Raw genomic sequence first — 12,757 nt, forward strand, 5'->3', positions numbered from 1 at the left:
AAATATATATTTGCCATTACTGAGCTCTGGCATAATTGAGAGATCATCATGAGCAGATTTATCTGTTCAGCAAAGGCATATTATGATACAGAAGTGTTCTGCCTAAGACTATCTTTTGAATAAGTATAGCACATGAGGAGACTGACCATAGGGAAGCATAGAAGCAGAGGAAGTTACTTCATAAAAATATCATAGGAAGGGAGAAAGGACAGACAGGAGAAAGCAGACTGAGTCCATTACAAAAAGTGGTGAGGGTAAAGGCCACATGAATGGATGAGGGAGAAACAAGACATTTTGAAGGAATACTCATCAGCATTGGGTGATAACCTGAACATAAGAGGCACAAGAGGAAGAAACTTTAAAGAAAATTCTACCCTTAATCTAGCGTATGGGAGAATGGCAAAACCCTTGGGAATGAAACAAAGACCCAAAAGAAAGCTATAGTTACATTGCAAATTCTACTCCATTCTACTGAGAGAGAAAAGTCATATACTTTAGAGCAGGAATTTTTATCTGGGGAACTTGTGTATAGTTTCAAAGACTCTATGAACTCTTTGAAATTATATATGAGCACTTTCTAAAAAAAAAAAAAAAGACCAAGATTCCATTGCTTTCAAAAAAGTCCAATACCCCAAAAACGTTAAGAACAGCTGCTTTAGAGCAATCAACCAACCAATAAATAAATGAAACAAAGAATGGAAAGAAAAAGGCGAAGGGGTGGGGGGGGAGGGAAGAAGAAGGTAAAGGAAGGAGGAAGGAAGATTTTCTGTTTCCAAACATGACCCTCTTCTGTGAGCCGAAATTCAGGTACCAACTGATTCTACAAGTACACTAAAATCTCAGCTTACAACTTAGTCCTTGGTCTCACCTCATATATTTCTGGGGATTCCATCTCTATCTTGGGGCATACTCACTGTACTATACTTATTAAAGAAAATCTCATAATCTGCCTGTAATATAAAAACCAAAGAAGGCCAAATGATCAAGAGGGATGCCAGCTACCAAATAATGAAAATGATAGTACTAATAAAAATCCAAATAGGTCCTGACTGAGGGGCCATTAGAAGACAAGGTCAGCTCACTTAAGGCCAAGGGGATTCCCAATCTGAAGAAACCATTTTAGCTAAATGGAATAGACTAGGATAAAGGCTCTGACGACTGTTGACCCACCACAGGATCCCATTTCCTGTTGGTCCAGCATTTTTAAAGGACAGCTTTGCTTCACCCACTGCCAAGAGTTAGACTGGTGACAGACCCTGCTAAAAAGATATGTGACTGTAGCAAACTGAACATTAGCATTTATGGCATCTTTAGGACCTTATTGGGAGCCTTGGTTCCTCATGGCTTTGTGTTCTCAATTCTCTGGTTAAGAGGACAACCAGATTATGCTTTTTAAGGCTACTCTGGTGGATAGCATTTTTTAGAGTCTAATAGCTCTTCTGTATTTCTTATGTACATATAAGGTACCACAGACCAGAAGAAGTTAAAGAGAGACTCCACACTTAGGCTTCATACTTACATCGTGGCCTCATGTAAATTGGACATGGAGAGGGCGGGTTGTTTGATTTCTTTCTTTTCATCTGGTAGCAGGACTCTAACAGCCTCAGTCTCAGAGTAGGTGAGGTGGTTGCCAACGGAAAGGTGAGATGCTGGATCTGGCAAAGAAGGTTGTTGGCTTCCCTGTGGACAGTCTTCATCAGAGTCCTCTTCCTCCTGCTTATCACAGGCAGAGTTTAAATAAAGTCACAAAATGCTAAGCACCTCTTGAGGAAGCAAAAACAGGAAGGGGAACCATAAATGGACACCATGAAAACAAGAGGTGACCCCTATGCCTACTGAGAAGAAAGCAACCAAGAGGAACTCTTCCTCAGTTTCATCAAAAAACTTAAAGAAGTTAATGAGCAAAGAGGCACCCATCCTATGCTAAAATGCTCACCAAGTTCATCTCTGTTTGCTGGGCCAAAGAAGGCACAGACATCCAGGATATATTCCAATCTGGGCTGCACTGCCTAGTAGTTCCTTCCTTTGACCCAGACTTCTAGGCCCCAGCTTCATAACAGTTATATGGATTAAGATGAGATGGACTCCAGACACCTTTTGTCACCCCAAATCAGGTCCTGGTGTGGGCCACATTTAGATGCAGATGATACTCAGAAAATTGACAGATTCAGAGAAGAGCTCTATGCAGGCCAAAGCGAAATGGAGTTACTCTTTAACCTGTTCTGGTAATGCTTATTACAACCAAAAGATCTTCTTGCAAGCAAACCTGAACATCACACCCTATTTTAAATTATGCTTCCTTAATGGGAAAATTTCAAAGATTATGAATCATTATTGTCTTTGCCTTTAATTAAAATTGTGGAAGTATAAATGTGCTCAAGTACACTTAAATTTATATTTGTTAATGTTTATTCCTTTTTATATTGATATCATGAGCAAGTGACTGTTTTAATATTGATCGAGTAGGATTTGTGGGGCTTTTCTAGTTCTGTATTCCCATAAATCATTCTTTATTAAAGTAGTCTAACTCAATTTCAATATTCATATTTTCTATTAAGATAAATCTACTTATGTCTTGTACAGTGATGGTCAAATGGTACCAAAAACAAATGTTGCATTATATCAAGGAACATCCTGTCAATTTTCTTATTAAAGGAGAAAAATTAACACACAGAATAGAAAGGCTTTGTTTTGTCTTGCTTTGTTGTAAATTAGATAATGCCAAACTGAAATCCATCGTTTGTCCTCCTCATCCAAGCAATGAAAGCAAACATTAAAACTGGCTTCAAAACCACGGTTGCTCTATATTTCTGTTTCACAATAGTTTTAATTATCAGCCACTGTTAAATATAGTATTGGGGTTGAGGGAGACCACATTTCTGCTTTTTTGAAATACCAGCTGGCCTGGTTAGCAGCACACACTGCCAAGAAGGCTCCTTTATAACTCTCATAGTGCTGCCTCCCTAACTAACCATCGAAACAAAGCACAAATAGGAGTTTCTAGTTAATGTGAGCACCCTGACTTACAATTGTTGGAATAAGGGAAGGCGTTGACAAGATTTGCTTGATAATTCTGTATCGGTCATAAAGAGGCTTTATGAGATTCTTGTCTTGCTTAGTTACCTGAAAAACATGAAATTATTTATTGTTCCTTTCTCAGACAAGAAGAAAACACATCACTATTTTTAGCAGGCAGAAAAAAAGTCTTGAAGCCCCCAACATAAGGGATTATTAATACTATAATGCAACAGTAACTAGAAAAGGGGAAGTCATTTGTAAGATACTGTATAAAGCACATGCCAATTTTCTTCTGGGAAAAGTTTCCTGAAGGATAGCTCCAAGTTTAGAAAGATGTTTTTAAAGCTGTCTAAAGGAATCCTCAATGTGTAAATGGTATGGAGCCTGTTCTTTAATTATTTCTTCATTCTTAAAAAATCATTGGGTAGATTGAAACCCATAGACTTTTCTTCTGAAACATGTATTTTATCTGGGCTTTCATGATTATATTCACTACCACCAACCTTGTCCAGGTCTTCATCACTACATGCTTGGAATATACACTAGCTTACTGGCCAGCTCTGATATAAACTAACTATTTTGGATAAAACTATTAACTTCTCTGAATTCTCAATTTTCTACCTATACAACAAGGAGGTGTTACAAAGTTCCTTCCAACTAAAAAATTTCATAACCTCTTGTCTACAAATGCATTCTATTACCCCTTTGCTATATGACCCATCCCTAAGCACTATTTTCACCAGGTGACATTGTACATAAAAATTTACATAGCTTTCTATTTATCAATCATCTATCTGTCTATCTAACCTCCTACCTACCTCTCCATCCAAAGTGACCAAACTCCTCCGCTTGCCTTAGTTTTCCTCCCTGCTGTGCATCCTGCACTAATTTGCTACATGTCTACTACACACAACCTCCCTTTCACTCTAGTCCAGTGGTTCTCACTCGGCAGGCAGCAAGAGGGGAATGGTAGAAATAGCACACAGCACAATCACCCAGGTATCTTTTATCAAAGTACACATGCCCAAGTGTGCTATCTGGCTCTGCCTTCCGGGTCCCCCAGAGTGAATCTTGAGGGAAAAGAAAATGCTCAAGCATGTGTATTTTTGAAGCTCCCTAGCTATTCTCATGTTACCCTACTCCAATCCCAGTTGAGAACCATTCTGGCCCATACTGATCTCCCTTTTCTCTGAACTTCTCTATCTCATTATCTGGGCCTTAACTGTTTTCTGTGTTTTAGTCTTGTCTGCCCAAATAAATTAGAAGTTTCTATTTTTTTGAAGAAGATTAGCCCTGAGCTAACATCTACTGCCAATCTTCCTTTTGTTTTTTTTATTTTAATATTTTTTTTAAGATTTTATTTTTTTCCTTTTTCTCCCCAAAGCCTCCCAGTACATAGTTGCATATTCTCCGTTGTGGGTCCTTCCAGTTGTGGCATGTGGGACGCCACCTCAGCATGGTTTGATGAGCAGTGCCATATCCACGCCCAGGATTCGAACCAACGAAACACTGGGCTGCCTGCAGCGGAGCACACAAACTTAACCACTCAGCCAAGGGCCAGCCCCCAATCCTCCATTTTTTTTGCTGAGGAAGGCTGGCCCTGAGCTAATATCCATGGCCATCTTCCTCTACTTTATATGTTGGACGCCTACCACAGCATGGCTTGACAAGCGGTGCATAGGTCCGCACCCGGGATCCGAGCTGGCGAACCTCGGGCCACCAAAGCAGAACCTGTGAACTTAACCGCTGTGCCACCAGGCCAGCCCCTAAAATTGAAGTTTCTAGAGAACAAAGATTATATCACATATATCTTTAAATTCTCAAAGTAGTCAATACATCTCCTTCCCTAACAATCTATTAACCCAGGTTTATCTGCAAAAGCACTCTAATTTTTAACAATCTTGATAGAAATTCTACAGGCTCTTTTATTTTCAGTAGAAAGAAAGCTCACCTCTCTCTGTAGCCCTTTTAAGTATGAGTTAAATAACCCCAAGAGCCCTACATTTCTACATTAGTCATGACACCTTTCCACCAAAAAAAAATATTTCATGTACTCCATGAGATTTTAATAGTTGATAAAAAAACCCTCAAAGTTCAGAAAACATTGAAATAATGTTTTTCATTCAGTGTCTCATTCGGACCTATATTCCATAGAAAGCACTTCAGAAAATGATGCATTTAACTATTATGGCATTTCTCTATAGCAGTTTGATTTTTGTGATTTTATTTATTTTTAGTATATTCTCTGGATTCTAGAAAAACTACATTTAGTCCTGAGAGAGAAAAAGAAAAGAGTGACCAAAAAGCAAGTTATAATGATGAATGCCATTATAGGAAAGTATCTTCCAGAGATGCTAAATGAAAATCAGGGTACATATATAATGTATGCACTCATCTTTCACTCTAATGATTCTATGATCATTGGATCATGAGGGTTCAATGGCCCTAAGTACAAGACACTGTCAAAACTCTAATTCCGTACATCTTCATCCTCAGACTTGGGCAGGAAGGCAGGCTGCCTCAAGAAGGATTAGTGGTGAAACTATGTGCCAGGAACTGTCCCTACTCAACAGGCCTATGGAGAGAGGCTATAGGAGGCCTGCAAAGTCAATTTGCATAAGGAAACTGAGTCAAGAGGCATGCTCTGCTGGATAGGAACCCCAAATCTCAGGGGCAGAAATACATTAGACTTTGCTGTTCCTCAGTCACTTTCTGCCAGGAATCAGACAATTTTCTCCTCTGAATTCAATGGCTCTCTGTTTCTGAAATGCATCCTCCCTCCCTAATTCTGCATATTGGTGGCTGTCTGGAGCATGTTAGATGTATCTAACTTTTGATTCTTGTTATGTGAATGGAGGAAACAAGGACCATGTTGAGTCACCTGAAACAGCCAGAGACAGCTATCTGGAACATGAATGGGTTGTCAGATTTTAAAGATAAATATAAGGAGATAAACCTCAAAAGATAATTATCCTTACTTCTTGCTCCTTCATTTTTATGGCATCAGAAGAAGTGAAACTTAGATGAGGTTGAGCAAGAGAGGACTGTACTTAGAACATAATTGATTTGCTGATAGCTTGACTTTGATATAAAAAAACTCCTGGCTCCCTGTCCAGTAGGTTATTAGGATCATCAAGGTCTGGAATAGTAGTCCCCGAACAAGCCGGCTTTCCAAGAGAGAGAACTGCTGCTGAGTGGCCAGGCCAAGTATATTTCTTTCCAGGTCCTGTCAGAAAGCTATTTAGGAAGAAATTGCCATAGCTTAAGTGCTTTTACCACCATGCTTGTTTTCATTTCTCCCCATGGCACTGGTCCTATGTATTCCTTCACAGTAAACCACAGAAATTTATAAATAAAGTCATTCAAATCATCCCCATAAATGAGCTCTCTCCTAAAGAGAGAAGTAAAACTGACATTCTCCTCTCTGGACAGTGAGTGACGGGAATCTACTACTTTTTGGCTTGAGGGAGTCAAGTCCTGCCAAGTTTTCCTTGTGTCTAAGTCTGCCCAGCCCCTTACTGAGGGAGACAGTATATGTGGAACAAGCCTGACCATATGAACTAACCAGTCAAACAGCATAAAAAATCAGTAATGAACATAGTCATACAAAGCAATTGCTGAAGAGAATGGCTTGGTCAATTTAGATTTCTAAGCAGGGCATTGCAGATTAATATTGGCCTTGAAACCAGAGGACATGAGTTCAGATCACCAGCCTCAAAACTCACATGCTCGTTTTAACATGGAAAATTATGTTATCTCTGAACCTTGGATTCCCAATATGCAGAATAAGGATCATTTTCAATAAGTTATATGTAAATGTCCCTGGCACAGAATCAGGTGTACTAAATGTTATTTAACCTATCAAACTAGTTGACTTGAGCTTACTATCAATGATGTACATCACTAAAAAAGGAATACCATGGTGCTATTAAAGAATAAGTTTTTAAAATAAAGAATGAGAAGCTCTCTGTCTCGATAGAAAAAGCTATCCAGACTACATAAAGTGAAAAAAGGATTATAATTGTACAGATTGCCATCTTTTGTTTAAGGGGGCAAATTCAGAATGTATATTGATATTTGCTTGTATATGCTTTCTATAGAAACTCTAAAAGGACACATAAGACATTAATAACAAGAGTTACCTGCTTGGGGGTTGGAGACAGAGCTGGAGCTCGTCGATGGGATGGGAAGGAGTCTTTCTACTGTGCAACCTTTTATATTTGCCTTTTGAACTCTGTGACAAAGTATTACCTATTCAACAGTTGTTTTTCTTTTTTTTTTTAAAGGGGAGGTAGGGAGAAGAACTTGATGGGTTCTTCCTTTGGGTGCCCTTTTCCTCTAAGTCTCTCCAATGCACAACCACCCACTAATCAGTTATTAAATTTTTATTTGATTTTGAAAAATAAAGGGAACCATCCTTTTAAAAGATCTGTCTCCCTCCTCAAAGATGCTGCAGTTGGTGAGGGGCCACAAGAAATAACTGCCATTACTCATCCGCATGTTCATTTGTGCTGTACATCTGACACTACCTACAGTTCTTGGAAAGGGTGATAAAACGGGTATATGTGCCAGCATAAATTTAGGATTTTCAAAGGAAAAAGGACATAAATAGGCACTACAATCTGACCCAGGGGATGATTCATTCATTTCCAGTGCTCAACGGATACCCTGTGACCCAGAATTGATTATCTCCAAAAATCATCCATAGATAAAAGAGGAAGAAAATTACTCAGTAGCAGTATCTGAACTGACAAGGCAAGGCTGTAGGATTTGCTAGCTTTAATATGAGCTCTGACTGAACATCAAATGCAAAAGTTTCAGAAAAAGTCATAATAAAGGTCTCTTTAGAAAACAAATAATTCTTTGTCTTGGAAGTTTTAATATTCAATGCATTTTCATCAGTTTATAAAGCAAGGACCCCAGATGAAAATTACCTGTCAGTTTGAGTTTAAAGAAATAGGACCTAATGAGATCATCTCAAACGCTAATGAGCTCACTGAGGAGCCAGGAATAATACTGGCTACTTTGGAAATTCACAATCCTCCCTTTGATTCTGCTGTGGCTTCTAGACTTCCCTTTAGGACCCACATTATAGCTGACTAGCCACTTCAGAGTTTGCTATGGTAAGCTCTCCCAGAAACAATACTGCAGCTTGAGATATTAAGGCCCACATGTTCCACTACAGATGCTGTCTACTTAAAGGGCCTAACTTTAGCCTACTGCAGAGACACTAAGTTTATTTGAAGGGGCTTCTGACACTTATTAAACAGTTCAACAGATACTTCATTTTACTTTATTTATCATAATAGAAATAAATTGCCATTTAAACAAAGATGACTTCTAAAGAACTCAGAGATTTTTCTCCGATCTTCAGACTCTCATTTGCATGCGACTGTTTGACTTAAATACCTGCATAGGGTGACCAACCATCCCAGTTTGTCCAGAACCGAGCCATTTTGTAGGACATGAAATTTTCAGCACTAAAATCAGGAAAGTTCAGGGAAAACTGAGATGGTTGGTCATTCTGTTCCTCAAAGATCTTCAAACATGTCCAAAACAGACCTCCTGAGTTTTCACTCACAACCCCAATCTGCTCCTCTAGTTTTCCCTATCTCAGTAAATGGACCCATCACACTCTTGGCTTCTTCTTTTCCTTCACTCCCTCCCACCCAATGATTCAACATGTCCTTTTGGTTCTATCTCCACAATATACTTTGAATATGTCTACTTCTTTCCATCTCCAAGGCTACATATGCTAGTCCAAGCCATCCCTTTCATCTTCTCTTTCCCACTCTTTTCCCCTATAATTTATTCTCCACACAGCAATCAGAAAGATCTTTTAAATGTAAATCACGCCACGTCACTTTCCTACTTACAACCATTCAACAGCTTCCCAATACCTTCCACAGTCTAAAAGGTCCGGTGTGATGGGCCCCAATCTATCTGACTTCATCTCATGCCATCCTGTGCTCCGGTCCCTAGACCTGAGAATTCCAAGTACATACCAGCTCTTCCTTCAAGCCCTTCATACTCAGAGTTCCCTCTGTCTAGAATGCTCTTTGCTGCTCCCTTGGCCTCCTGATTCTTCTTCCTTAAATGTCACCTTATTGGCCTTCTAATCACCCTACACAAAGTAGAAACCATACCTTTATTTTCTATCATATCATCTGTTTAATTCTTTGTAGAGTAGTTATCAAAATCTTAATGATTCTATTTACTGAATTGTTTATTTGTTGTTGTATCGCAGCTCCCTGAAGAACAAGAAGGCAGTGATTCTCATGGCTTCTCTATCTTGTTTACTTTTTATATCCAGCATGTATCATAGTTTACAACACATAGTAGGCACTCAAATCTTGCAAATGAATGATTGCCCACCAGTCACCAGGCATCTCCTTTTATTGTCACAATAATTATATAAGTAGATATCTGGATTTTATAGATGAAGAAACTGAATCTCAGAGAATTAGTTCACTTGCCAAGTGTACATGATTAGAAAGTGGCTCATTCAAGCACTCAGTCCTGCTCTATTATACCAATCTGTCACTGCCTTAGTCAACTGAGTAGAACATAGAATTAGGACTTGGTTGTTAACCAAGTTGCTTTTATAGCTGTGGTCAAGGTAACTATAAAATACAGGGAAGGCCATCAGAATAATCACAGATGTGCTTGAGTATTTACATATATACACAGAAGTTACCCACTGGCTTTCAGAGAAGTCTAGACTCTGTGTAGGGGGAGGGGATAAGTTGGCCAAGTGGATGAAAACCTTCTATTCACTTGTCACAACATATATTGGTTATTTTTAGTCTAAAATATTTCATAAAGATATAGGGGGCTAAGGGCCCATTTCTACTTGTAGATCACAAGTCCCAATGTAAAGGACTAGTCCAGGAGCATATAGGTGAGCCTTTTGGGCTTTGGCATCTGTTGGCACCTTAGGATTAAGATCAGATAATGTACAATAGAGCAGGTAAAGGCAGCATTCTCCTCAAGACGACTTCATTCCAAAGTTAGATACGCTAGTTTGTTCATTCATCTGTCCGTTCACTTAGAAACATTTATTCAATGCCTACTATGTACAGACACTGCAGGATCACGAGCAATAAACAGCCCTTCTACTCAAGAAGTTTAAAGTGTAGTATGAGAGACAGAAAATGGCATACAACATAGTTAGAGCTGTGATAGAGTAGCTACAACTCTTATTCAAGAAATGAAAGACAACCACACCACTCTTAGAGTTGAGACAGGAAAGACCACAAGGAAGGTTCCTTGGCATAAGGGAAATGTAAGCATAGATATGCAGGATAAGGAGGGATTAATCAGGTAAATACTAATTGCTTTCATCTTCTTCTTTGTTAATTATAATAAATCTTTTCTTTGAGCTCCAGGCTCATATATCCAAATGCCTAAAATTGACAACTCTATCTGGATGTCTCACAGAGATTTCAAAACTAAGATGCCTAAAGCTGAAGTCTTTAGACAGCTACCTCTGTATTCTTATTATTAAAAATACTAAACCACTTTCCTTACTATTTATATCTCTTCCTTGCTTTATTGTCTTTTAATAAAACATATGGTAAAATGGAACTGTAATCCTAGTCTTGGGCTCATTTGCTAACTTATCGAGAGAAACTGGGGGAGAAAGGGATACAATAGACCCTAGTGTCTTTGCCATTTGCTTCCCATCAACAGGCAACTCTATAACCTCCAGAATGGCACCATACCCTGTAATCATGTGGCAACACCCATAGGTCATGGCCAGTAACCCACTAGAAACTCATCTGACTGAAATTTCAGAGCCAGTCTACTAAAGAGGTTTATGTGGTGCCAAAGTGCTCTGACAAATTGGTCAAAACCATGCTTACTGGCACTGTGTGGAGTGTTGGGGCCCTATAAAGATTGGTGAGGTACCTTAGAATCCTCTTGAGAGGGAAGCTGCTCTCTCTTCTCCTTCAGGCATGTCAATACAGCATCAGGAGTCTCCTCTCCAGAGGAGATTGGCTCAGGGCCCACAGCTTCTGGCTTCCCATTCTCTCTGGGGACTGTGGGTTGCTCACAGGACAGGTTTCTAGGTGGGCCTTTAGAAGCACTCCCTTGTTCTTCTGACAGCTTCAGCTTCAGTTCTAAGAGAAAGGCCATGAGTTACCATAAGCAAGGAGGATTCACTGGTCCTAATAAGAGCAGAGAGCCTTTCAGGACTTCCCTCCTCTGATCCAAGTCAGCGGAAATGAACAGAGCTGATGATGCCTTTCCATGGGGCAAGGGCAGCCTTAATAACCAGGGCCAACAGCATAAGTTCCCAATCAGATGTGAGAACAGAGGGCTCTAGAGGCTGGGAGCGCATAGAGGTGGAGGATCATGTGTGGGAGTAACTCAGTGCTTTAGATTTCAGAAGAGGAGTTCTGGAGGAAGGCCAGCGGTATCTGGCCCCAAAGTTTCCACCTGTAACCTACCATGGCATTGAGATTCTACACTCAAAGATGCATTTACTTGGGCTTTGAAAGGTTTGCAGTCATTAAGAGCCCTGGTGGAAATGCAAGTTACTTCTGGAAGGCATTACACATGCAGACATATGAGAAAATACAGGAGGAATGGGAAGGAAGAAATGGGAGTGCCAGCCCCAACTTGACAGATTTCACAATTTTGTCTACTGCCAGCTTTTAAAATCCAGGAATCACCAGTATTGCAATGTGGCTTTATGTAAACCTACATAATTAAAAATAAAAAAAACCACCTGGGACCTACCAGGGAATTACATTTCAGAATATGCTAGGGGACTGGTCGTGTGAATGAGGTCATTTATATTGATTTCTCAATTACATAGCTCATTTTCTTTGTTTGATATTTGTTTTTTAGTTAGACTCTGGCATGGTGTTTAAACACTGCATATTTTATAAACCTGCTACCTCATTATAGCTTAATACCACTGAATTAATATTCCTTTCCAGTTCTCTATCCCCATCCTTCTAGAAATTTAGAAGAACTTCCATGTCTCTACATATTGAAGTAAGAGTGTGGAGAGAAGAAGAAAATAAATTTCTATTAGTAAATAACCATAGTCCTTTAAAATGGATTTTAGAGTTAATTAATACTCCCACCACCTCCAGAAAGAACACTGGATTAGAAGGCAAGAGAACCAAGTTTTACACCTAGCTCACCACCTCCCAGCTATGTAACCTTTCCTTCTCTCTGGACATAAATGTCCTCATCTGTGCAGTGAGGTATGTGGAGTAAATGACTGCTCAGGTCTCTTCGGTTTCTAACATCCAAGAATCCAATAACCCAGGGAAGTTATTACTCCACATGTTGAAATATTCCTGTTACTGAAGTTCATCACTCCACTTGGGAGTCTGGAGGTCCTCAGTCTCTTTATAAGGAGATTTATTAAATGGGGCCAAACAATGATGGGGACCCAGAACCATTTATTTCAAGATAAGACCTCCAATCTAGGTGAGAGACAAGGTTAAGAGGGCCCAGGTAGAAAAGAATCAAAAATACCCTGTAGCACATTATCCCTATTTTAACTGCTTCCTTTCCGGGAAAAGAGACCCTTGGCTGGCATTTACCTTTGAGCTGTTTACGACCTTTAGCCAAATCATTCATCCATTTCAGGACTTCAGGATTAGAAGTCTTGTCACCATGTGAAGGCTACCAAGGGAGAGAAAAGTGGGGGTGGAAGGGAGGGAGGGAGAGAAGAGGGAAAAGGAAAAACAAAATTTTTAAACAGCCAAGGCACACA

The 12,757-nt window shown here is 39.5% G+C and overlaps 1 protein-coding gene across 16 annotated transcripts in view; it reads right to left on the bottom strand.

Annotated features, from left to right (window-relative positions):
• Positions 1 to 12,757, bottom strand: part of FAM13C (family with sequence similarity 13 member C) — a 119,061-nt gene that overhangs the window by 4,778 nt on the left and 101,526 nt on the right. For 5 of the 16 annotated variants that reach the window (XM_008525197.2, XM_008525192.2, XM_008525195.2 and 2 more), the window contains 4 exons: positions 12,585 to 12,666; positions 10,930 to 11,141; positions 3,028 to 3,123; positions 1,520 to 1,716 (listed from right to left, as the gene is read on the bottom strand). In XM_008525197.2, coding sequence (XP_008523419.2) covers positions 1,520 to 1,716; positions 3,028 to 3,123; positions 10,930 to 11,141; positions 12,585 to 12,666 — 587 coding nt within the window. The remainder of the gene's footprint in view (positions 1 to 1,519; positions 1,717 to 3,027; positions 3,124 to 10,929; positions 11,142 to 12,584; positions 12,667 to 12,757) is intronic. The other 11 variants (XM_070611595.1, XM_008525193.2, XM_070611577.1 and 8 more) reach the window with 5 other exon arrangements.

Source organism: Equus przewalskii, chromosome 1, assembly GCF_037783145.1.
Source record: "Equus przewalskii isolate Varuska chromosome 1, EquPr2, whole genome shotgun sequence".
Taxonomy (NCBI): domain Eukaryota; kingdom Metazoa; phylum Chordata; class Mammalia; order Perissodactyla; family Equidae; genus Equus; species Equus przewalskii.